Here is a 22353-nt window from a genome sequence, read left to right on the forward strand (position 1 = left end):
AAAATTTAAACTACTGCCAACAGAATTAGAACTAAGAAAGAGATGTTTTAACAGTACTCAGAAAGGCCGGTGGAGAGTGCCAAAGGGAGGGGATCTTTTTTGGCTGAGCAAAACCGGCCAAGGGGTTTTTTGAACGGTTTTGTAAAGTTTAAAGTGTTGTTTAGGGGGTGGATTAACCAGGGTGCCAAATCTCAAGGGGTGATCTAGACTTTTTCCAAAAATTTAATGTCAGTAAACATGAAGGACACTAACCTGAGAAGACGGTTTTACATTTACAAAGATATGCAAGAAATGTAAAAAAGTGAATCATCGATTACACAAACATACAGCGTTATATGCATCTGAAAATATAATGGAGACAGGGGGAAAAAGAGAGCAAGTTTCATGACGAACAGTGGCACAGAATCATCAAGGGTGAACTCAGAGAAGAGGATTTCCCTTTGACGGCTGCTTCACTTTGTAAAATGTGGGATGAATTGCCGGGACAAATCCCTGATGTGCTCATTTTCTGACTCAATCAGACGAACAACATCTCCCATAGAAGGCCGCTGTTCTGGGTTTGTCCTGACACAAAGATATGCAGCTCGTGCTAGATGATACAGCCCATATGTATCGTACGTTTCTGCAATGCGCTCATCAATTAGTTCATGCAGTGCAAGACTCTCAACCAAAGGCTCAGCCTGAAAAATTGGAGGTGTAAAAAATGAATGGTGCAGGTCTACTGTAGATAGATTGACAACAAAAAATAAAAATAAAGAGGATCTACTAAGTGAATACCCATTGCAATATATGTGTGCACTGTCCTCCACGTTCATCAAGCACCCTACGACCAGATATCAGCTGGAAAAGAACAATCCCAAAAGCATAAACGTCTGTTCTGACAGAAACTATGCCATATTCAGCATACTCGGGCGCCAAGAATCTGACGATAATGACAAGAAATGTTGGTGCCGTTAGAACTTAGAGATACCGGAGCAAAAGGGTAGCACAAACTAGTATCACTGAAAGAATTTGAGCTTGTACCAACCCTGTTTGGCCCAGAATCCTTGTATGGATAGAAGAATTGCTAGCCTTCCATTTTGCAAGACCAAAGTCCCCAAGCTGTGATGATACAACATATATAATTACAGTCAGATTGCATAAAGCATTTGCATCTTGAAATATACAAGTAAGCAATGACTAAGATCTATCATCCTCCAGCTTACCATAGGAACAAAGTCATGTGTCAAAAGTACATTGCTTGGGCGTAAATCCCGATGAATTATTGGGCCAGCACGACATTCTTCGTGTAGAAAACGCAGCCCTTTTGCTATACCAAGGGCAATTGCATGCCGCTTATGCCACTCAAGTAAGCTGGCGTCCTTGTCTATTTCATCAAATGACGAGCAAAGTAAATTAGTCGGTCTTCATCTTCGCAATATGAATTACTTTATCCACATCGACAGTGGCACTTACCAAATAAATGCCACTCAAGGGATTTGTTGCATATGTACTCATACACCAAAATGTTGTAGCTTTCTTTGCAACAATACCCAAGCAGCATGACAATGTTTCGGTGACGGGCAAAGCTGAGAACTTGTACTTCAGAGAAGAACTCGGTATAGCCCTGTGAACTAGCTTCCTTGCGTAATTTAGCTGCAATGACCTGGCCATCCTTGAGCTGACCCTTGTACACATGCCCAAACCCACCCTCACCCAGCAAATTCTCATTTGAGAAGTCAGATGTTGCAGCTTGAATCTCTGAGAATGGAAATTTCATAGATTCCTTTATGTAAAGAACTGACTTTAGACCACAACCAGTGCATAGAACTGGTCGCTCCGATAAATCGTAGTGGGAGATGTTTCCTTCAATACATTTCCCTGTAAGGACGACAGGAACAAATGTAATGTGCCCAAATAGATATGGTATATGGCCTCTATGAAATCAACTACTGGAGGGTAAAATTGCACAATTTAAACTCCGAGAGAAGTTTTTAAAAAAAATGCTTTTCTAATTCTATCTGCATGAAATAGCACATATACAACTGGGACAGAGTGCTCCCTTTTCTTTCTTTATACATTTATCTAGTTTAAAACATTTGAGAAAATTACACTAGTTGCTAGTTTATGCTTTTGCTTTACTAAAGAAATGTGACATACCATTAGACAGGGATTCATTTCCGTCGATCATTGAGAGAGACATGGCGCTCATTGATGGTGTCAAGCATGCCATGGTGCTACCAAGCACACTGGAGGTTTCATGACTCTCGTGATAGCTTAGAGAGGCAAAATAACTTACAGGTGATGACTTGGTCAACTCGCGATGACTGTCGGTATCTAATGTCTCAGAATGCAGATCGAGTGACACTGCTAGGTGCTGCAGAGCCTTTACTTCGCCGACACTTTTGTTTGATGGAATAGTCCTAATTATTTTCAATGGCTGCACCACCAAGTTATCCTGAAATACTGCCACCTTGCAGGCAATGTGCTTTTCTAAGTACTTAAAATCTCTCCTCAAGTGCCTAAAAAATTACAAAACAGTACCACATCAAGTATTGAACCAAACAAGCTTAAGACATTCCATCAGGAATAGTCTGTAAACAAAGTTAAACAAGACATGCTGTGCATACCTATCTAATACAACCCAAGCAGCTTTGCTGGATTTGACTTCATGGATAATGACAAACTTGGCTGGTGATCCGGGAGATACCTTAAGGGTCACATTAATCTGAAATAAAAACAATGAGCATCAAAGTGTAACAAAAATATTTTCTGCATTTTCAATCAAATTGGGGAAGCATCTCTTACAAAAAAAAGTTTGGACAGGGATTAGAGGTGAAACTGTCTGTGGTTTTGTTTCATAAAAAAGACTTATTTCTGTATGAATTAATCCGTAAATTCAAGCATTGTACCCCGACTTTGCGGAGCTCCTCCACATCATGACGGAGCTTGTTTCGGTAGAATTCAGCTTTCACCTTAACCTGATCACCTAGGAATCGCAAGTTCGTCCCGACAAAAGAATCAGTACATGCCTTGGTTTGGTAGCCCACTATAAAAAAGAAAGAAAAAAAACAGGTAAGTTATCAGTAAATGCAATCATTGATTTGTTATATATTACATTCAATGTGGAAACATGAACTGAAGCCATATTTCCAAACACACCTGTAACTAGGATGGCTAATAATGCACTAACTGACCATTATTTAAAATTGAACTATTACAGTGTCAGACTAGATATTTTTAAAATGGAACTGCTATCATTGACATATCATTGTTTAATGCTGGAGTATCTCTTGAATAGGATTTTGTTCTTGAAAGAAGAAAGGAGGAATTCTAAGACTAACCCAACTTTGTCTTCAGAAATTCGCTGAATAAAGAATGCATGGTTCCTTCTTTTCTTTTAACGTCTTTATTATTCTGTTGTCATTACATGAGATTGTAGGTTGTAATACGGAACGAGATGTTGCAGCAGTGTGATGCCAATGGACAACGCTACCGATTGATGGTGAAAGAATGGCCAATAGCACAGAATTGCAGGAAGGACATCTATTTGACCTCTCTTGGGCGTGCAAACATGAACTCTCACTAACAAAACAAGAATGCTACTAGAAATTTCTATCTAAATGTACCATTAAGTGCAAATATCCATCTTCACTGGAGAATAGCACATGACTTGACAGTTTAGGAGTCCACTTCTACTATGTAGTGGCACTTCAATTCTATTACCAATATGTAACAACAGGTTAGAATGCACAATGCAACTAGTGAACTAGACAGCATTTGGGTAGTTTAATTCGTCTAAGTATAGACCGTAGGATGACATAGTTAACAAGAGGGAGTTGAGTCGAGGAAAAGAGCTGATAGAAGGTAACCCATGGGACCCGAAAGGAAAGGGGAGCGTGGCCCTCACTCGGATTGGCGATGGCGTGGAGCACGCCGAGCACGAGGAGGGAGTCGCCGCCGCGGAGGATGTCCCCGCGCGTGACCACGGCCCTGAGCGCTATCCTGATCTCCTCCTCCCGGTGGTCCCTCGTCGCGTCCAGCGCCAGCACCACCATCTGCGGCGGCAGGGCCACCGGCGGGATGGCTGCCCCGCCGCCCGGAGTGGCCCCGTCCGCGGACGAGGCGGGCGGCGTCGGCTGGTCGTCCCCGGCGCCGATGACGGAGTACATCGACATTGGGGTGCTGCTCCTGCTCCTGCTCCTGCTCCGGTCGTCCCGCCGTCGGCGCCGCGACCTCCTTCTCCCATCGTGCCCGCCCGGGAGAGAGCCTATTAGTAGGCCGAGGCGGCGGCGCGCCTCGGAGTATATTCGTGACAGCACGGAGTACATCCCGCCCTGCTGCACGCGCGGGGGGCATCCCGAAGGCGCCGGGACAGAATATATCGCGGGCTCCCCATGTCCCAGCGCAGGCGACGGCGACGCGGGGGGAGTAACCGAGGGCGGCCGCGTCGGCGATCCGCAGCAGCTTGCGGTTGTCGCGTCGCGGCGCGGCCGGTTGCGCCGGCGGAGGCGGCGAGGCAGCGGGAGAGGTACGGGCGAGCAGGAGAGGCGAGGCGAGGCGAGGCGAGAGGTTCGAGACGGAAATTCTTTTTCTGTTGCCATCGGGCCAAAACCTCGGGGGCTGGGGGGCCTCGAGGTCGGCCTAACAAATTGGGGCCCAATATTTCCGGCCCATGACGCTACGCCACGAGTCCATGGTCAGCTAAATGACCAATGGCTACAACTGCTTTATGAGTTAGCTACGATAGTAAAATAATATGCTTCTGGCTTTTTCAAGAAAAACCCAAATAATATATTTACAAACTTAAAAATAATCTATGAATAAAATTTTATATATGTGTTCGTATTATCTAGAAGTCTAGACTAAAAAGCAAACTACGATTAAGAAAACGTAAAATTAATTTTAAAATTAAGATTGAAAAATAAGTCATAGGGATGTATAAGTGAATATTAAGCTGAGCCTGACAACCACCAGCTATAATGGGCGATAAGAGAAAACATTTATTTATCTTGTTGTTAGGTAAAAGCTTATTATCTACCATTTGTTACTTTCTAGTTTTATAGTGTATATGATGTATTAGTAGTAGTATGTATTTCTTACCATCCATTTTAGAAGTACATCGTGATGCCCTTAGGAAATGCCCGTGTATCTACTCTGGTCAGAGAGACGTTGACCCCTAATTAAACGAGTTTAGTTGAAATGACACTATCGTCCAAGGACGCGCCGACGCCGTCGGGTGCCTGATCCAGCGCAAAAGATCGGGTGCCCACCCATCATGTCGCTGTTGCATGCTCTCCTTACCCGCGCTCGCTCGCAACATGCTCTAGCCTCTAGGGCTGTGTTCGAATCCGACCAAGGGGACACTTCTCCCTCTTTTTTCATACGCACGCTTCTTTACGTGCGCTGATTTGACTAATAGGCAATGTCAGCCTAGGTTCTGTCTAATTTCTCTTGAGCATATGTTATCTTTCTAATAACATCTTTATCATTGTAATTCAAGTTATTTTTCTTCTAAATCACTTGATTAGTACATCTATAAGTTACAATATCTCATATGATTATATTTTAGGAAAGAAAAAGAATATAATTTTAACATAGTGATGAAAATCGGGTGTTGTTCCACCGCTAATATAAATAGTGTTTACCGCTATAATAAATGTGCTTCATTGTATTAAATTGTTGAAACATAATTGGATATAAATTGAAACATTGAGGTTCATGGATAAACCATTGATTTTAATGTTTCATCGCTAATAAAAAAAATATTCCATCACCATATCCGAAAGTGTTTCAATATATTAAAATAACGAACATAACAGTTTACCACATTTAGCTTTTATATATGAAACATATATTCGCACAAAAATAAAGATAAACATCACAACATTTCGACATAAGAAATATCAAGGATATATTAGCTGAAACGAAATGTTATTTTTTTATAATATAATTATATAAGATCATGTTATAAAGATTCAATTCGATAAATACAGTGGTGTAAACAGCCAAAAATTTTGGTACACCCCCAAACAGTATGGCACAACTGCCCCTAATTAATGTTCCATGTGAACAGCAGTAAAATCAGCACAGTACAGATCTAGGAGGGGTATACAGCGTCCAACAAAAAATCTGGGAGGTGCACAGTATAGATTTTGGCAAAAAATTTTGCCTCCCCGTTCAGTTACCAAAGGCCAAAAAGGGGCCCAAGCCAAAAAATTTTGGGCTTTGCAAAAAAAAGTTTTGAGAACTAACTCGTGCTTTGTTTTAACTGTGTTCATAAAATTTTAAGTTACCGTGCTTTGCTACAGAACAGTGAGTTATGATATATTATTGGTTATTTTATGAACACAATGGAATGGATGCAATAGACAGATCGAATAGAAATCAAAGTTATTTATTTTTTATATTTTTCTCGTGAACATGATGCACGGTTTTTTCGGTTTTCCCGTGGGGTTACTTTTTTCATGGTTCTCAAGGTAAAAGGGGGGAACTAATGACCACGATTTTTAATAGTAGAGATATAACATTGTCAAGGTTTGAGCTCGTTATCAAATAAAAACACTTTAGGTTTATGATGATTTAGATTTTGGGTGTGGTTTTCATTTTGTGAAACATGTGTATGACTATTTCTTTCATGCAACATGTTTCATTTGTTCTGCATGTATCTGATTTGTACAATTAGCTGAATAGCGTGTGTGATTTGTTCAAATAGTTTAACCGTAGGCTTCATTTTTTTATGCTACTATCGTATGAACATGAAGTGTATCTAGCTTGTCAATACGTCATCCATAGAAAAAACAAAGTTACATACTTGCGTATGCACTTGCAACAAGATTTCCATAAAGCTAGTGATATATCATTAGTCTCTACCTCTTTAGCATGTGTGTTTGCAGATCCATTAATAGATATGTAGTGTGTGATACATGGATGTATGTATATACCACATATTTGGTGAAATATAAATTTAGTATTAGCTATTACAAACTTAAAAACTAATATATTTTTTTATAAAACTTTCGATAATATTCTATAAAAATTTACTACTAATTATGTATCAGTCCAAGAAATACAACCGTGAATAGCTAGTTAATTTTCACCCTCTTCACCTCCTTTCTTTCGAACGTAGTTGAGTCCACCCTACAGAAGTCCGTCGTGTGTCCTAAAAATAGTGATAATTTGATGGTTTGATATTTTTTATTGTTAAATTATTTATATCAATACTTCTGAGTATGATATATGAAAAAGAAAAACCACGGGACGGTTTTCTGCACGTACGCCTCCGCATGCACCGGCTGTCCATCTCCGCACGAACATCCCATTCGGACGGAATACCGTCCGGTAGTAATCCTCTATATAAAACTATCTAAATCAATTACCATAGACCAATATATCAAATAATCAAGCCTACCTCACAAGTTTCAGAGAAAAATAAAATGTCTCGAAAATAGCAGGGCATCCACAGAAATACAAAATCCATCTCTCTACTTCTGTCCAAAATTTCACCAGCACGCCGCACGCCGCACGCGTACACTCAAGTTGCCTCGATCCTAAGCAAGACGACCGGTGAGCCAGCCAGCCAAGTAGCGGCCAAGTCCACACCGAGACATCCCCTCCCCGTCGCGTGGACTCGCGAGCCCCAATTCCCCCCCACCTCGCCGACGTCGCCGTCGCCGCCGTCTTCCTCCGCTTGATTCCTCCCCTCCCCTCCTCACCCCCCACAGTCCACGGCGCGTCGAATGCGTGGCCCTCGCCGCCCGTAGCCTACCCCGGCCGGAACGGCGAGCGCAGCTGTCCCGCGGCGCGAGACAGCGACGCCCTTCCTTCCTTCCTCCTCCTCCCCGCACCCGGATCTCGCATGCGCTGCACCCTGTGGCGCGATCTAGCGGCCCCGCACCGCCGGAGGTGGTAGAGGTTTTCCCGGGACTTGGGCGGCTGGGGTGGAGGGCATGGCGACGGAGGCGTCCACTTCAGCGGCCGCCGGGGCGCGGGGCGGGAGCTGGGTGGAGGGGATGTCGGCCGACAACATCAAGGGGCTGGTGCTAGCGCTCTCCTCCAGCCTCTTCATCGGGGCCAGCTTCATCGTCAAGAAGAAGGGGCTCAAGAAGGCCGGCGCTTCCGGCGTCCGCGCAGGTGACCTAATTTCGTCCTTATATCCTCACTTTGCTCTTTGCCGAAGCTGTACGTAGTTCCTGTGCTTTCTGATCCGCGCCGCAACGCTTGGCCTTCTGGTATACATGCGATCTCTCCGGGGAAGTACTGCGGATCTGTATCAGGGTAAGGGAGGGTAGTGCTTTAAGCCTATGAATACACCATGATCGAGCATTTGAGGGATAATCCGTTGGATTGGATACTAAATTGGCAGGCAATGGCATGGAATTAGATTGACGAAGTGGTTCACATATGTTGGTGCAATAATGATGCATTATTTATTTCTTACTATGAGTTCATGCGGCATGTTCGAATTGAATTTATGTTGCAATCATTCCTCAGACAGTCGAGCATGTTAATTCTAGACGCCCTAGCCCAACTAAGAATGGGAATGGTATTTTTTTTTTCCTAACAAGACTGGGAATAAACTATAACTCTGTTGCTTTGAGTTTTGAGGGTTTATTATTGGCTTGGCTGCAAAAAATGTGTAGGATAATGACCTAAAATGGGTTGTGAGACGCATACCTTGTTAGTTTGGATGGTTAATAGTTCTAAAGATTTGAGCATTGCCCTTTTAGTTCTTGCTGGCTGACTATTTTTACATTGGCTGGGTTTCAGGTGTTGGAGGTTACTCCTACTTGTATGAACCATTATGGTGGGCTGGAATGATTACAAGTAAGTGAAAGTTTCTAAATGAAAGCCAATATTCATGATAATACTTAACTATGTGATATTGATGGTAGTCAGTACTGTTTTCCAGTGATTGTTGGAGAAGTTGCTAACTTTGCAGCATATGCCTTTGCTCCTGCTATCCTGGTCACCCCACTTGGTGCACTAAGCATCATCGTTAGGTAACATCTAGAACTCATAATTCCTTAATCTAATATTGAGATCTTCTGCTGCTTATATTTCCGGAAGCCTGCTCATTCTTCATCTTACCATATTTCTCTTACAGTGCTGTTCTTGCGGACATTATGTTGAAGGAGAAACTTCACATATTTGGTATACTTGGTTGTGTTCTCTGTGTTGTGGGTTCAACTACAATTGTACTTCATGCTCCACAGGAGCGTGAAATTGAATCTGTAGCTGAAGTTTGGGATCTGGCTACTGAACCAGGTACTGTGTTGCTGACAATTTAATATCAAAATATTACCGACCGAATGTTTATCTCAAGTACTAAGGTTTTATCTTTTGTATTGCAGTCTTTTTATTTTATGCAGCCATTGTGCTTGCTGCAACTTTTGTGCTCATATTCCGTTTCATCCCTCAATATGGTCAGACACACATCATGGTGTATATTGGTGTTTGTTCACTTGTAGGGTCTCTGTCGGTATGTGCTCCATGTCTGGAATAATTCTTTCAATTGATATTCATAAAATTCTGTTTAGTAGTTAAGCACCTATTCTAGTATTTTGTATTCATAAAATTGTGTTTATTGCTGCTCTTGGCAGGTCATGAGTGTGAAAGCTCTTGGAATAGCCTTGAAACTGACCTTTTCCGGAATGAACCAACTAATCTATCCACAGACATGGATGTTCACCATTGTTGTTGTTGCATGTATACTAACTCAGATGAACTATCTAAACAAGGTAACACTAATTTCTGTCCTAAAAGAAAAGAGTTGCTTATTTGCTTAGCAAATTCCAATATCTGACTGAACTATCACAAAATGCTTTCATGTTTAGCATCTAAGGAATATGAAACTGTAAGCTAGCTATTAAAAGTAGTCAACCAAAACCTGTTTCTGCTTGTTTAGAACTAAGGCTTGACGTACATGTATGACTGTTCAATGTGCATCACTTTACCATTCAATGGAGCTTCTCAAATGCTTTAAATCTATTTTGTTTCCTTTTGCAGGCTCTTGATACATTCAATACTGCAGTTGTTTCGCCTATATACTATACAATGTTTACATCACTAACCATTTTGGCTAGTGTGATAATGTTCAAGGTAACATCCTTGGGCTTCTAAAATCCTTTTGCATTGATGTGTGCCAGCCGTTTCCTTACTCCTTAGCTTACTTTTTAAACCTGCAAGTTTGCAATAAATGAAGCATAGCTTGTTTTGACTAGAATTGTATGCGGAGGTTGCCTGTATAGCTTTCAGGTACTTGTGTAAGGCATTTTGGCTACCCGATGTATTTTCAGATTATATTGTTTTTTTAACTTAGCTTATTTGCTTGCATAAAAGTATCCATCACTTCATTTTGTCAACAACAATATGCATAATTTGTAATTTCATATTTGTATGACATGTGGGAATTATGATGAACAATGAGATAGTGAGTTTTCTCAGAACAAAGCAGAAATTTAAAAGTGACCTTTAACATCTTTATGTTTCTCATTTATCACCATTCTTTCTCCAATGGTTTGACTGTGATGTACTATTGATTCTTGAACCACTTATACAATATCACCTATTGTCCTGAACCCGTTGCCATTCTATTTGTTCAACCTTTTTGTGAGATTTCTACCAGTAGCATTGTCTAGAATACCATGATGGAACATTTTGCTCAAGTATACACCACTGAATTTATTACTGTTCTGGTCATCTGCTTCTGTGGTCAATTTATTTGCATAATACTAGGGCACTATGTTTTGTAGCAATTAAGTTGCATTTCTTGCTAGATGAGTACAGAGATTCTGCTCTGATTCACTCTGTACCACATATCTGCAGTTGGTATATGCATGTAGTCTCAGTGCTCAAAGGCACTCAACAATCTCCCTCAAAGCTTGTGAGCTACTCAAGCTCAGCTTTTTCTTGGCTCATCTCAAGCCTAAAACAAATTGAGCTCGAGCCTAAAGCTTGTGCTCCACAATGTAGCTCAATGATGTCCCGAATGCATGCATGACACTTGTTTTTCCCTGGTCTGTATTCAAGTTTTCAATTCCTCAAAGCCAAGTCCAAAGCTAGTACAGTAGTGTTCCTGTGCTAGCTAGCTGCAATGTGTCCTAGTTACATGCCACAGAACATCTTATTTGTGCCAGCAACATATTCCTGTCTACTCTCCTTGGTCCTCAGTTCTTTCTCAATTTCCTGTAGTATGAGCTGCTAGTGCCACCAGGGTACCAGGGTGCTTCACAACCACAACGTCCTGGTGCTTTCGAGCTTCTTCTGAATCAAACCTGAGCCTAACTGCAAGATTGTATGTCAGTCTAGGCTCAGGTTGAGCTCAGCTGTAGCTTATGTCAAACTTGAATAGGGAGCTAAGCTCTCTCGAGCTTGATCTGCTGACAACCGTACTCGGTGCCTGTAATGCATGTTTTGTTCATGTGCGGCTTTCTGACAATGACTTGTTGACTAGACAACTGGGTTAGGGAGTGTGGAAACCACAATAGTGGCAGTGAATCAAACACTTGCTTATGTATGTATATGACTAAGATTGCATGGAAAGTTAGGTATCAAAGTGAACACCTGAAATCCTTCTCTTTTATCAAGATTAATCTAACTTATTAAATGGGATTTGAGGGGAAGGGCAATCAAGTTTTTAAAATATATCATTACCATTTTTCTATTTCTTGAAGGGCAGTGACTCCATTATCTATTGGTTATGTTTGTCTGAAGCTGTAGACATCTAACCGAGTGTGCATAATATGATCCATGTCAAATCTATCGTTGTGAAGTTCCCTAGGCAATCCTGCTATCTATGCTTGACATGCTCAACTTGATTTGATTCTGTTGCTGGTCAATTAATTTGGCTGTTGGCTGAATTCTGTTATTTTACATGATGATACTTAGTATTGTTATATAATATTTTAGCCTTGTGGTCAATATTATTTCATCTAGTCTGCCTCATCTAAGTATCTAACTTATGTTTGTTGTCTGCAAAGTCAGATAAACTACTCCATTATCCTATCAGTTATTACATATAGCGGGTAGAAAGTAGAAACCTGTTGTGCTTAGTGAACAAATTCAAATAATGTTATGGATAACTAACATACTTTCATTCAGGACTGGGATCGGCAAAATCCAACTCAAATTGTGACAGAAATGTGTGGTTTTGTTACTATCCTTTCTGGGACGTTTCTTCTTCACAAGACAAAAGATATGGTCGATGGTATGGTTTCATGCTCCCTTTTCTTTAATTTGCACAAATTATGTTTATAAAATCTCACTCTGGTCACAATGGCCTCAACAGGACTCCCACCAACTCTACCTATCCGAATACCAAAACATGATGAAGATGGCTATGGGGCTGAAGGCATCCCTCTTAGATCTGCTGCTGAAGGCCTCCCTCTCAGGTCACCAAGAGCAGCAGAATGATTTTGACCATAGTACTGCAAGCGAGCTCAGCCATTCTTTCATTCCATACAAATTGTAGATGTACTTTAGGTCTTATAAGGTAAAAGTTCGGCTCCCCCTGTAATTTTTGAGACATCGGTACAGAGTATCGGGGATACATACCCCCCCCCCCCCCCCCCCCTTATACATCTCAATTCTCAAGATACCCAAAATGGGTAAGAATCAAAAGGTTTTTTGGATGTAAATCCCGGGTGATGGATGCATGGCGTTCTCTGGAACTGTTGTATTCTTTCAAATGAACAATTAGAGGTAGGGAAAAAAGCAACTCCAAGAAGATACCATTGCTGATTTCCGTCAAGAATCTTTTGCCACCTTTTTTCATTTCAGGCTTCTGGATCTATTTTCATTTTTATTGCTGTGATGTTCTTAGCTTCTGTGTGGGGCTAAAGGCTCGGTTGCCTCACTACTCATGCTGAAGCAATCCTTTCTTCCATGTGTGGGTGGATTCTTTTCAGCTTCTTGTTTATTTTATCTCGCTCTTTTAATTAACCTTCTCTCATCATCCCAAGCTCCCAGCTGTGCATCTCAATTCTTGCAACCTATTGCGCAAAGCGCTACCAATGGCTGAGAAGGAAGAATGCAAGGTGCTCATCGAGCAACCCAGCAACGCCGCCGGTGATCCACGCCAAGAAGACGACCGCGAAGAAGAAGAAGACGACGACGACGATAGCTCGAGCTTAATCCTGGTGGCCAACCTCATCCTGAGCGGGACGGCGCGGCTCAACGTCCTCCTCCCCACCGCCACCATCCTCACCTTCGCCATCTTCGCGCCGCTCCTCACCGACGACGGCAAGTGCACCCACCTCAACCGCGTCCTCACCGGCGCGTTCATGCTCCTCTGCGCCGCCTCCTGCGTCTTCTTCACGCTCACCGACAGCTTCCGCTCCCCCACCACCGGCCGCCTCCGGTACGGCATCGCCACGCCGGCGGGCATCCGCACGTTCTGCGTCGTGGCGCGCCGCCGGAAGGCCGCGCCGAGGGACCCGGAGAGGTACAGGCTGCGGCGGTCGGACCTCTTCCACGCCGCCCTGGCCCTCGTCGCCTTCGTCACGTTCGCGGCGTCGCACCACGACATCGTGCTGTGCTACTACCCCGGGGTGCCCAGGAAGGTGGTCAACACCGTGCCGCTCGTGGTCGGCTTCGTGGTGAGCCTCCTCTTCGTGCTCTTCCCTTCCAAGAGGAGAGGGATCGGGTACCCTTTCCTGCTCAGGACCGACCTCGTGTACCTACGCCGCTGAGACGAACCACCGGGTCGCATGGTGATTTGATCGCTGGATTTGTATACGTGAAAAAAGTATTTTACAGGGTTTGTCTGGGCCAAAATGTATGTACATTCTTCATTGCCTTCTCTCTCAAGTGAAGTACAAAGCTGAAAAAGGATGTGTATTCGAGGGGGAGATGTATGGCGAGTAACTTGTTTCGTGCTGCCTGTTAATTGATGGTCTTGATCCTTGTTCATTCCTCTGCGTCAGGGTCCGGCTCAAGGCCTGCGATTTGCTTCAGAGGCTTCCAAACAAATTTCCTCCTGAGCCAAACATGGCGGGAAAGTTAATCCAGAGATCACAAGAACACGCACCATGGTTTCGGGGTTCAGATTTGTGTACCAGTTTCCGCATTCGGCGATCACCCTGACTTTAGGGCGGATGTCAGGGAGAATGGCGAGGAACTGCAGCTCAGCCTTGGAGAGAACCTGCAGAATTAAAAAAAAAAACAAGCAAAATTAGTAAGACAGGATGGTGAGATGGATGGATGGAGAGCTGGAGACCTTGGCTTCCATGACGCAGACGACGAGGCCCTTGGCGTCCGGGTGCAGCAAGCTGAGCCTGTAGTCCACCTCCGGCGGGAAGTACCACCTCGCCACCGGCTGCCTCCCGAGGCTAGGCTGCACGCATCAGAGCAAGCAAGGAAGCTATGGTGTCAGCCATGATCAGAGCTAGTCAGTTTGAGCGAGGTGGGAGATGACCGACCGGGCAGACGGGGTGGATCTTGGTGAGGGTGGTCTCGGGGTCGCCGAGGCCGCGGGCGGAGAGGTCGAGGAAGTAGTAGCCCTGGTAGCTGAGGCGGCTGAGGTAGCGGCCCTCGTAGCCGCCCTCGTGCGGCGGGTAGATGGCCAGGGACTTGTGCTTCTCCACGTCCTCCAGCCACCGCCCCAGGTCCGGCCGCACCAGGTCCCCTCCCACGAAGTCCCGCAGCCCAGCCCGCGCCGCCGCCGTGCTCGGCCGGCCCGTTCCCACCCGCGCCGACGACGACGGCAACGACCCCACTCCGCGTCGCTGCTGCGTGGGCGACGCCGCCGGCAGCGGGGACACCGTGCGCGCCGCCGCCGACCACATCGCGAGCTGTTCGTGCGTGACCGGGGGCGAGTGGTGAGCGGTGACTGGGTGGGGCGCCGTCTGTTCGAGCCTGTGGCGGAAAGATAACAGCCGCGCGCGTGCGTGCGTGAGTAGTCGCCGCGACGAGCGGATAAGACTCGGCGCCTCGGCGGCCGCGCGCGATGAGCCGCCTGCGCGTCGCGTCTGCGTTTGCGTTTGGTTTCGCTTTACGGTGCGGGCGGTTTGCTCGGCTCTGCGCCTCCTCACCTCGCGGGTGCGGGCGTTGTGTACTTGCGTGACACACGCTAGCCGTGTTGCTGCGCGGTGACTCGCCCGAAATCCACACGAGCGCCCGGGAGACGTTGGGCGCGGTGGGTGTCTGTGAGTGCCGTCCTGGGCCGTGCAAAAACACCGGCCGCTGCTGGTGCTGGGGACGCTTCAGTTTCACTTACCACAGCTCACGGATGAGGATCAACTGCAGTTGCAGCTTTTGACTGTAACTTTAGCAGTCTGGCTCAATCCACCATCCAGCCGAACACCAACCGCTAAATCTAAGGCAATATCTCTTCTTTCATTTACTTGTTATTTTGCAGATCATGAATAAAAAAAATCACTTAGATGGCATAGAAATATAACGGTTAAATTAGTTATACTCAATTATTCATATCTTTTTACTTCTGATTATGCAACTTAAAGTTTGAATTTTTAACCTTAATTTTGGTGTTGATTTTATTTTTTTTCACCAAATTTTATTTTCCAACCTTAATTTTTAGATCGCTAGAAATACGTATATAAAATTTTTATTTACAAATTATTTTTTATTTACAAATATGCATTTTGGAACAATCGCCCCAATGTGTTTAATAAAACTTTTTTTTGAAGCAAAGTAATAATTACATCACTATTTTTTTTGCAGATATTACATATAAACAAAATGTATACTAGTTACAAAATAACTTATTCAGGAAGTTTAGAATAACTTAATTTAGGCTTGCTAAGTGGAGTAGCTATAGGAAAAACAGAAAGAAATGGGCAGCTCTACATCCGGCCATTGGTTACTCATTTAATGGTTGGATGGATGGAGTGTTAAAGTTACAGTCAAAGCTGCAACAGCTGATTCCGATCCCGTTTCAACCGGCCCTCGCCCAGTCAATGGATAAAGTTCCATCATCTACAGGTCAAATAATTTAATTTATGTCATTCAACCATAAAACCAGGTAAAAAGATATTCATAACAATTCGTGTAAATATAGTCTCTCGATGATTTAGACGGTGCTCTTGTTCTACTTAGCGCCCACACAACCTGTTAACTTTAATTTTTTTCCCATATAATGTATAACTATTATACGACGTTATAGTCAGCCAAATAAATAACATGATAACTGAAAAATTGCAGGCATCATATGGCGGTCATACGAAAAAGGAGACCTACATGTGCCCTCACCTCTTCCTTTACAATCTTCCCTTCTCTCTTGGCTCGGACGACGAGAATGATGCTAAGTTGTTTCATTAATGTCTCTTAACGCGGACGTTTGTAGCGGCATGACATGACAGAGGTACATGCAAGTACACTACCTCGAGAGATTAGGGACGATGGGCTATGCAAGAAAGCAATGCATGGGAGGTAGAAGGCCGCAACCACGAGAATAAAAGAAAGAGAGCGTTCTGGGATGATTTATACCTTGTTTTATGGGTGAGAGGTATAAATAAAAATTAAGATATAATTAACGGACGTAAAATAGACTTTTCCCATGGAGAGAACGATGGAGCACCTCATAATAACACATAGTAAAAGGTCGGATGACTATTTATATGACATATAAGTAATGTGTATATATACATTTGTGTGTTAAAAATCTGCTTCTCACCTGTTCTGTAATGGGCAATGGCTACGAGCCTATGATAGGACTAACACTGATAAGACCGGAAGCATGCAGCCCGCTCGATCAGACCACGTACAAAGCTCCACATACTCCACGAGTTCTACCTTTCTCCACATTCTATGGCCTTGGTTAACCATCTAGGGTCAGTGTGCTACAGTTGCACAAAGAAACTAGTGCGCACATTTCTCCTCGTCCTGCTCTTATCACACTTGATCGACTAGTTTTTCTAAGTAAAGAACACCTAAAAGATGCCTAAGTACGCCATGATCTCCCGAGTTCAGTGTGAGACAAAGGCTTTAGACTCTTGCCGCATTATTTTTCACTTTTGATTATGTTTACGAGTCAAAATTTAAATTTTCAACTTGAGTTGATTTTAAAGTTTTTCACCATAATTCATTGTTTAGTATTTTCATTTAGATTGTTAAGAATATATATATATATATATATAATTTTTATTTATAAATTATTTCTTGTTTGCAAATATGTTGTTTGTCTTTTTCTCTAAATAAAGCAAAAAGATGAAACATACACTTAGGCCAAGTTCTTCTTTAACTCTTACTAATTCAGATTCTTTTAATTCAGATTCTTTTCATACGTATGCTTTACGAACCGTTAAACAGTGTATGTTTTGTAAAAATATTATATAGAATTTTTTTAAAAAATATATTAATATATTTTCAATTTTTATAATCAATTAATAAATAATAATATACTAATCTATTAGTACGTCTTCGGCTGCCGGATATCTAACCCACCCCCGAAAGCAGCCCTAATACAACCACGTGACAAACATTTGGCAATCCAGCACCACGAAAGAAGATAAGTGTTAAGCATTTTTAGTACCAGCCGCAGAATCTTCCTCCCCACTGTCCATGGATGGCGACTGCAGAGGTCCAGGCTCCAGGGGCAGCAGAGAGCCAGCACGAACCCACTGAAGAGTGTCGACTTGGGCAAATGGCAGAATCAGGTAATCAACCTCACTACAAAAGCAAGCGAGATCCCGTCTCAAAGTGCTTGGGATCTGCCGACTTTACGCGTCACGGAGCCTCCAAGATTCTTCCTTCTCGCAGTATCCATGGCCCTTTTTTTCTTCACTACTACTGGAGGAAGGAAGACGAGAGGAAGATTCTTTCGTTTTGGTGGATTCAATCGATCACTTCTTCAGAAAAAAGGAATGGTGAATGAATTTCAGAGCCAAAGTAAAGTTGGCTGAGGCTGCGAGGTTGGCGCCATTTCACTTCTTTATCACCATGACAGGACTGATAAAGCGATAAGTAGAGTACAGAGAGACACTTCCATTTCCTTGTCTTTTTCTTTTTTACCTCCATGAATTATATCCTCTACAGTAATACATCACAGCAACACGCACTGACAATTCTTTTTTTTTTCTTAGCGTCTGATCGCTGTGTTCTTTTTTTTTTAATCTGTTGGGGTTTAATCGTGTGAAGTGGATTTGGTTTTCCTTCGGAGCGAGCTTGATTTTGACGTGGCGAGTCAACGTGTTGTCGTGTTAATTTGGATGTAAGTGATCGATCGATCACTCGATCAGCACCCGCTAGAACGGGCGGTACACCTTGAGATCCGACATGATGCCGGCGATGGAGCCCGCGGCGGCGGCGATGGAGATGACGAGGCAGCCGACGCTGAGCATCTGGAGGCACACCCACTGAGTGCTCCACCGTGGCACCTTCTTCTGCACCACGTACATCTCCACGGGGAAGTAGACGGTGAGCGGCCAGAAGCCGAGCGCGCCGAGGAAGCCCACCACGTCGTTGAAGAAGGGCAGCAGCATGGACACCACCGTGGTGGCGACGACGAACGCCGTGCGCCACGTCGACCGGAAGAGGCTCAGCTTGTACCGCCTCGACGGGGAGAGCCGCACCTCGACCTCCCTGGTGATGTACGGCGACTCCGGCCACCTCTGCGCCGCCCACTTCTCGACGAAGGCGAAGAGCGGCTGGCAGAACACCTGGTAGGCGCCGACGAGGTGGACGACGATGGCGGCGTTGGCGATGTCGAGGAGCCAGAAGGGCTCGTAGAAGCCGAACCCGGTGAGGAGGTTCCCCGGCGCGTCGTCGCCGAACGCCGCGTACCCCATGCTGCCGCAGAGCATGTAGAACACCGTGGTCACCGCCACGCTCACCACCGTGGCGCGCTTCATCACCGTTGCCTCCGACGGCGGCGGCGCCCGGATGGTGTCCTGGATCTCGATGAGGATGAGCGAGTAGGAGTAGGCGAACGCGATGTCGCCGAACGCCTGCAGGCTCCGCCACACCTTGTCCATCGGCGTCACCACGCCGATGCTGATCCCGGTGAGGCTGCCCTTGAAGCCTCCGTTCGCTACAACGCCATGCGCAAACCGCGTACTGGCCGTCAGCACATGAGCGCGAACACGAGGCAAACGAGCACGTACATTGATGCTGATCTAAGCGTGTCGTACCGACGACTTGGACGATGCCGAGGCTGAGGCCGATGACGGAGTAGGTGAACGACATGACGGCGGCGAGCATGGAGAGCCAGGAGATCTGGTCGAAGTCGGGGATCTGCGAGAACAAGACCTCGGCGACGCCGAAGATGGCCATGTAGGGCACGCTGGAGACGTTGCACGGGTTGGCGTGCCCCTTCTTGTGGAAGCAGTTGGCCCTCCCGATCGCCATCATGCTGATGGAGGCGGCGATGGTGTAACCGATGGCGACGCCGACGATGTTCGCGTACTGCAGGAACCCACAGATCTTGACCTTGAACCCACCTGCACCGTCGACGACGACGACGACGACATCGATCGCCAGCAAGCAGATCGATCGAGTTAATTCATTCGTTCCTGTGTCGCTAGAAGCGAACGAATTGAGCAGAGAGCGTTTGCATGGATACGCACTTAGGTTGGCATTGACGGCGTCCATGTAGGTGTAGTTGCGCTTGCCGGAGGTCTGGTCGCCGGAGCGGTAGCAGTCGGCGAGCAGGGCGGAGGTGTAGTAGGTGACGAGGGAGAAGAGCACCATGACGGCCGGCCCCGCCACCCAGCCGAGCTGCGCGATGGCCCACCCCAGCGACAGCACCCCCGACCCGATCACCGCCGTGATGATGTGCGAGCTCGCCGTCCACATCGTCCCTGCACCGGCCGGTACATATGACCCCATTTTAGCCACGACACGAGCAACAAGATGCGCTCACGCCGGTGCAATAACACTGTCGTCGTCCGCGGCTGAGTCCGACGCTTACCGTTGCGCTTGGGGCGGCCATCGTCGTCCACGAGCTTGGAGCCGGCGGCGGCGCGGCCGAGCTCCACGCCGTCCATGGCGGCCGCCGACGCCGGGTAGTAGTACCTGCCGACCACGTTCTCCCCCATGGCCTCAGCTCAGCTGGCTAGCTAGCAACAGAGAGAGTGCACAGCTCAGTGAACACAGCAGCAAGCAGCAGCAGCCTGTGAGGCTGTGACCTATGCACGTCGTACTCTCGTCCTCAGATGCATGTGCTAATTCTGTCAAGTGCGAGGTGGTGGGTGAGAGTGGGGTTGCAATTTATAGGAGCCGGCCGGCCTGCGCCGAAGTGGGTGCAGGACCATCGGCGACGACGAGGGGCCAGCCGCCGTGTGGCCGCTGCTGGTGGGGAGGGGAGAAAGGTGCTACGCGCACTGAAATCACGGCTGTGTTCTTTTTCATCGACGAATGATAAAAAGATTATTTGATTTTTTTATAGTTATTCAATAATATAAACATTAAAGTTAACTATTATAAAATTAACTATTTTATAGTTATTTAATAAATAAATAAATATAATATTTAACCGTTTAGGGACATGCACACAAAAAACTGAGCAATAATTTGACCTAAAATAAAGCAACAGTAAGCTGCACGATGCACAGAGTCATAGACGTATATGAAACTCAACACTAGTCTTACTGGGAGGAACATTTGAATCATAAGTGGAGCTCCAGCTCTAAAACTTTTTGAAACATTGATTGTATTTCCAGCAAGAATTTGGAAGTTGTAGTTCTACTAATAAACCCGTAAATATATTGGACTTTTTGAAACTCACTAGTGTTATAATACTATCAAGGTGGCAACACATTGCGGATATGTTACCGTAGGAAATAATTTTTTTTCCTAAAAAGAAGCATTTTCTGGAGAGCTTTTTTTCCATCCTTAGCTATGAGGTACCACTCTTTTCCATGTAAAATCTGGTATCTTCTTATACCTAAGGTACTCAGAGATACTAAATTTTATATAGAAAATAGTGATACCTCTTGGTAATGATGGTAAAATTACTCTTTTTTTAATAGTATTTAGATATTGCTACTTTGCGTTGAATGATCGAGTAATTGAATAATTTATGATAACTATTTGATGATACAAATGAATGAATCATTACAAAGTTTTAAAATTGTTATATATATATATATATATATAGTTTTTTCCTAATAAAACGTACCGTTCTCATTAATTCCAACTCGGAAGAAAAGAATGTGCCCTTAACTATCACACTATATTCCATCTGCTTCACGAAGGCGAATAGTGATGTCCTGCGACGATAGCGGACAAAGATGGCAATTCCTAAAGTGAAACTGTTCAGGTGTACATTTTTTTTCCCATGAATCTAGGGGGGAGTCAACGGCGAACAGTTGTGTAGCTACTTGCACACTGCAGTGTTGACCCTATCCGAGTCAAGGCTCCTCACAGACGCATCCACGCTCGTTAGAATTCAGAAAAAGAAAGGGTCATCACAGCGCGGCAACACCACCCAAATTTCTCTGATTGTCCCTCTCTCTCTCTCACGCGCACAATTCAGGGTGCCGGAAACTTCACTGTATCAGATATCGATTTCTGCATCACGAGAGCTAGAGATAAGATGGCAACAGTCTCCTGCATTCTAACCACTTGCCAGTTGCTACTTGCTACCCTCTCAGTGCGTGCGTGAAACACATTTACAGATCTGAATATCTGATTACCTTCCTCTGAAGAAGCTAGCTGCTCTTCTTCTGCTGCTGCTGCTGCTGCTGCTTGGTGACCTCTGTTTCTCTGCTCTTGCAAGGATTGAGCTGGCAAGATTGGGCAGAAAAATGGATCAGCAGAATGGGAGAAACGATGGTATGTTCAGCTTTGGTAAGCTTGGTGTGGTGTGTGCTCAGCTTACACCGGTTAGGGTGGTTTTTATAGGGAGCTTTGCTTAAGGCTGCCTGCCTGCAGATCAGAGGGCCTCATGGAATAGCTTCATTTAGAGTTTTGGTCCATTCTTTTCTTTGGTTCCATGGAATAGGTTCGGTTATCTCCTTTCTAGCGCCCACTTGGCCATTGATCATTGTTCATCTCGCGTCGTTTGGATGGACCTCGATCGATCCGCGTATCATCATAAGACTTAAGAGCATCCAACGGCAGCTTTGTTGTAATCAAGTTTGCAAGCCGGTATGCCATTGATTAGGGTTGGAGATTATAGTTAATCAATTGAGTAGTAGTTTGGCAAGAAGGAAGTGCATCAGATCATACTAGCACAAGCTGATAAGCATCCCCACTTAAGCTCAGTCTGATTTGAGGTTCATAGAATCACACTAATTAATAACTTCCAGAATGCTTACATTCTGCATTTGACCGGTCTCTATATCAAGAGGAAAGAAAAGCAATGGCTAAGGATACACGAATGTGGCTTTGCAATGGATGTCCATTCTTTTTTTTGTAGCCAGAGTGAGTGGCCTGGTAGAGTAGTAGTATACAAGAGATGCTCTCTTATATATG

The 22353-nt window shown here is 44.8% G+C and overlaps 5 protein-coding genes across 7 annotated transcripts; 2 read left to right on the plus strand and 3 right to left on the minus strand.

Moving 5' to 3' along the window:
• Positions 1 to 4498, minus strand: LOC102709987 (probable serine/threonine-protein kinase PBL15). Of its 2 annotated transcripts, none has more exons than XM_015835098.2 (9): positions 3890 to 4496; positions 2892 to 3028; positions 2610 to 2707; positions 2140 to 2501; positions 1456 to 1860; positions 1206 to 1366; positions 1028 to 1101; positions 778 to 922; positions 1 to 680 (listed from the first exon to the last, which is right to left on the minus strand). In XM_015835098.2, exons 1-9 carry the CDS (start codon positions 4308 to 4310, stop codon positions 453 to 455), a joined length of 2031 nt encoding a protein of 676 aa, XP_015690584.2. In that variant the 5' UTR covers positions 4311 to 4496; the 3' UTR covers positions 1 to 452. The 2 variants fall into 2 exon arrangements, with proteins under 2 accessions (XP_015690584.2, XP_040383200.1); XM_040527266.1 differs by having other exon boundaries at positions 500 to 622; positions 3890 to 4498.
• Positions 4499 to 7580: 3082 nt separating this feature from the next.
• Positions 7581 to 12730, plus strand: LOC102721125 (probable magnesium transporter NIPA4). Its single transcript, XM_006645066.3, has 9 exons — positions 7581 to 8112; positions 8749 to 8805; positions 8891 to 8981; positions 9086 to 9246; positions 9333 to 9460; positions 9582 to 9719; positions 9988 to 10080; positions 12082 to 12187; positions 12269 to 12730. The coding sequence occupies exons 1-9, from the start codon at positions 7929 to 7931 to the stop codon at positions 12391 to 12393; spliced, it is 1083 nt and encodes a 360-aa protein (XP_006645129.1). The 5' UTR covers positions 7581 to 7928; the 3' UTR covers positions 12394 to 12730.
• Positions 12731 to 12802: 72 nt separating this feature from the next.
• On the plus strand, positions 12803 to 13847 carry LOC102721408 (protein DMP7-like). Its single transcript, XM_006645067.3, has 2 exons — positions 12803 to 12866; positions 12942 to 13847. Exon 2 carries the CDS (start codon positions 12993 to 12995, stop codon positions 13668 to 13670), a length of 678 nt encoding a protein of 225 aa, XP_006645130.1. The 5' UTR covers positions 12803 to 12866; positions 12942 to 12992; the 3' UTR covers positions 13671 to 13847.
• Positions 13848 to 13867: 20 nt separating this feature from the next.
• LOC102721691 (NAD(P)H-quinone oxidoreductase subunit N, chloroplastic) lies at positions 13868 to 14979 on the minus strand. Its single transcript, XM_006645068.3, has 4 exons — positions 14400 to 14979; positions 14198 to 14314; positions 14037 to 14122; positions 13868 to 13957 (listed from the first exon to the last, which is right to left on the minus strand). The coding sequence occupies exons 1-4, from the start codon at positions 14763 to 14765 to the stop codon at positions 13888 to 13890; spliced, it is 639 nt and encodes a 212-aa protein (XP_006645131.1). The 5' UTR covers positions 14766 to 14979; the 3' UTR covers positions 13868 to 13887.
• A 2946-nt stretch (positions 14980 to 17925) lies between these two features.
• On the minus strand, positions 17926 to 21720 carry LOC102721973 (amino acid permease 4-like). 2 transcript variants are annotated; one of them, XM_006645069.3, is made up of 5 exons: positions 21573 to 21720; positions 19847 to 19994; positions 19503 to 19736; positions 19068 to 19376; positions 17926 to 18967 (listed from the first exon to the last, which is right to left on the minus strand). In XM_006645069.3, the coding sequence occupies exons 2-5, from the start codon at positions 19971 to 19973 to the stop codon at positions 18183 to 18185; spliced, it is 1455 nt and encodes a 484-aa protein (XP_006645132.1). In that variant the 5' UTR covers positions 19974 to 19994; positions 21573 to 21720; the 3' UTR covers positions 17926 to 18182. The 2 variants fall into 2 exon arrangements, with proteins under 2 accessions (XP_006645132.1, XP_040384316.1); XM_040528382.1 differs by lacking the exon at positions 21573 to 21720 and having other exon boundaries at positions 19847 to 20097.
• Positions 21721 to 22353: the final 633 nt, after the last annotated feature.

The sequence above is a fragment of the Oryza brachyantha genome, chromosome 1, assembly GCF_000231095.2.
Source record: "Oryza brachyantha chromosome 1, ObraRS2, whole genome shotgun sequence".
Classification (NCBI taxonomy): Eukaryota; Viridiplantae; Streptophyta; class Magnoliopsida; order Poales; family Poaceae; genus Oryza; species Oryza brachyantha.

What these genes read in the sequence shown, in the direction of transcription:
- LOC102721973 (XM_006645069.3), bottom strand. Translation starts at nt 19,973, where the DNA reads ATGGGGGAGAACGTGGTCGGCAGGTACTACTACCCGGCGTCGGCGGCC. An exon ending in TGGCCGCCCCAAGCGCAACG is followed by an intron (nt 19,737 to 19,846) that starts GTAAGCGTCGGA and finishes CGGCCGGTGCAG; the next exon opens with GGACGATGTGGACGGCGAGC. An exon ending in CGGCATCGTCCAAGTCGTCG is followed by an intron (nt 18,968 to 19,067) that starts GTACGACACGCT and finishes ATGGCGTTGTAG; the next exon opens with CGAACGGAGGCTTCAAGGGC.
- LOC102721125 (XM_006645066.3), top strand. Translation starts at nt 7,929, where the DNA reads ATGGCGACGGAGGCGTCCACTTCAGCGGCCGCCGGGGCGCGGGGCGGG. An exon ending in GGATCTGGCTACTGAACCAG is followed by an intron (nt 9,247 to 9,332) that starts GTACTGTGTTGC and finishes TTTGTATTGCAG; the next exon opens with TCTTTTTATTTTATGCAGCC. An exon ending in AGATGAACTATCTAAACAAG is followed by an intron (nt 9,720 to 9,987) that starts GTAACACTAATT and finishes TTCCTTTTGCAG; the next exon opens with GCTCTTGATACATTCAATAC.
- LOC102709987 (XM_015835098.2), bottom strand. Translation starts at nt 4,310, where the DNA reads ATGTACTCCGTGCTGTCACGAATATACTCCGAGGCGCGCCGCCGCCTC. An exon ending in CCACGCCATCGCCAATCCGA is followed by an intron (nt 3,029 to 3,889) that starts GTGAGGGCCACG and finishes TCTTTTTTATAG; the next exon opens with TGGGCTACCAAACCAAGGCA. An exon ending in AGGATTCTGGGCCAAACAGG is followed by an intron (nt 923 to 1,027) that starts GTTGGTACAAGC and finishes CATTATCGTCAG; the next exon opens with ATTCTTGGCGCCCGAGTATG.
- LOC102721691 (XM_006645068.3), bottom strand. Translation starts at nt 14,765, where the DNA reads ATGTGGTCGGCGGCGGCGCGCACGGTGTCCCCGCTGCCGGCGGCGTCG. An exon ending in AGATCCACCCCGTCTGCCCG is followed by an intron (nt 14,315 to 14,399) that starts GTCGGTCATCTC and finishes TGATGCGTGCAG; the next exon opens with CCTAGCCTCGGGAGGCAGCC. An exon ending in ATCGCCGAATGCGGAAACTG is followed by an intron (nt 13,958 to 14,036) that starts GTACACAAATCT and finishes TGTTTGGCTCAG; the next exon opens with GAGGAAATTTGTTTGGAAGC.
- LOC102721408 (XM_006645067.3), top strand. Translation starts at nt 12,993, where the DNA reads ATGGCTGAGAAGGAAGAATGCAAGGTGCTCATCGAGCAACCCAGCAAC.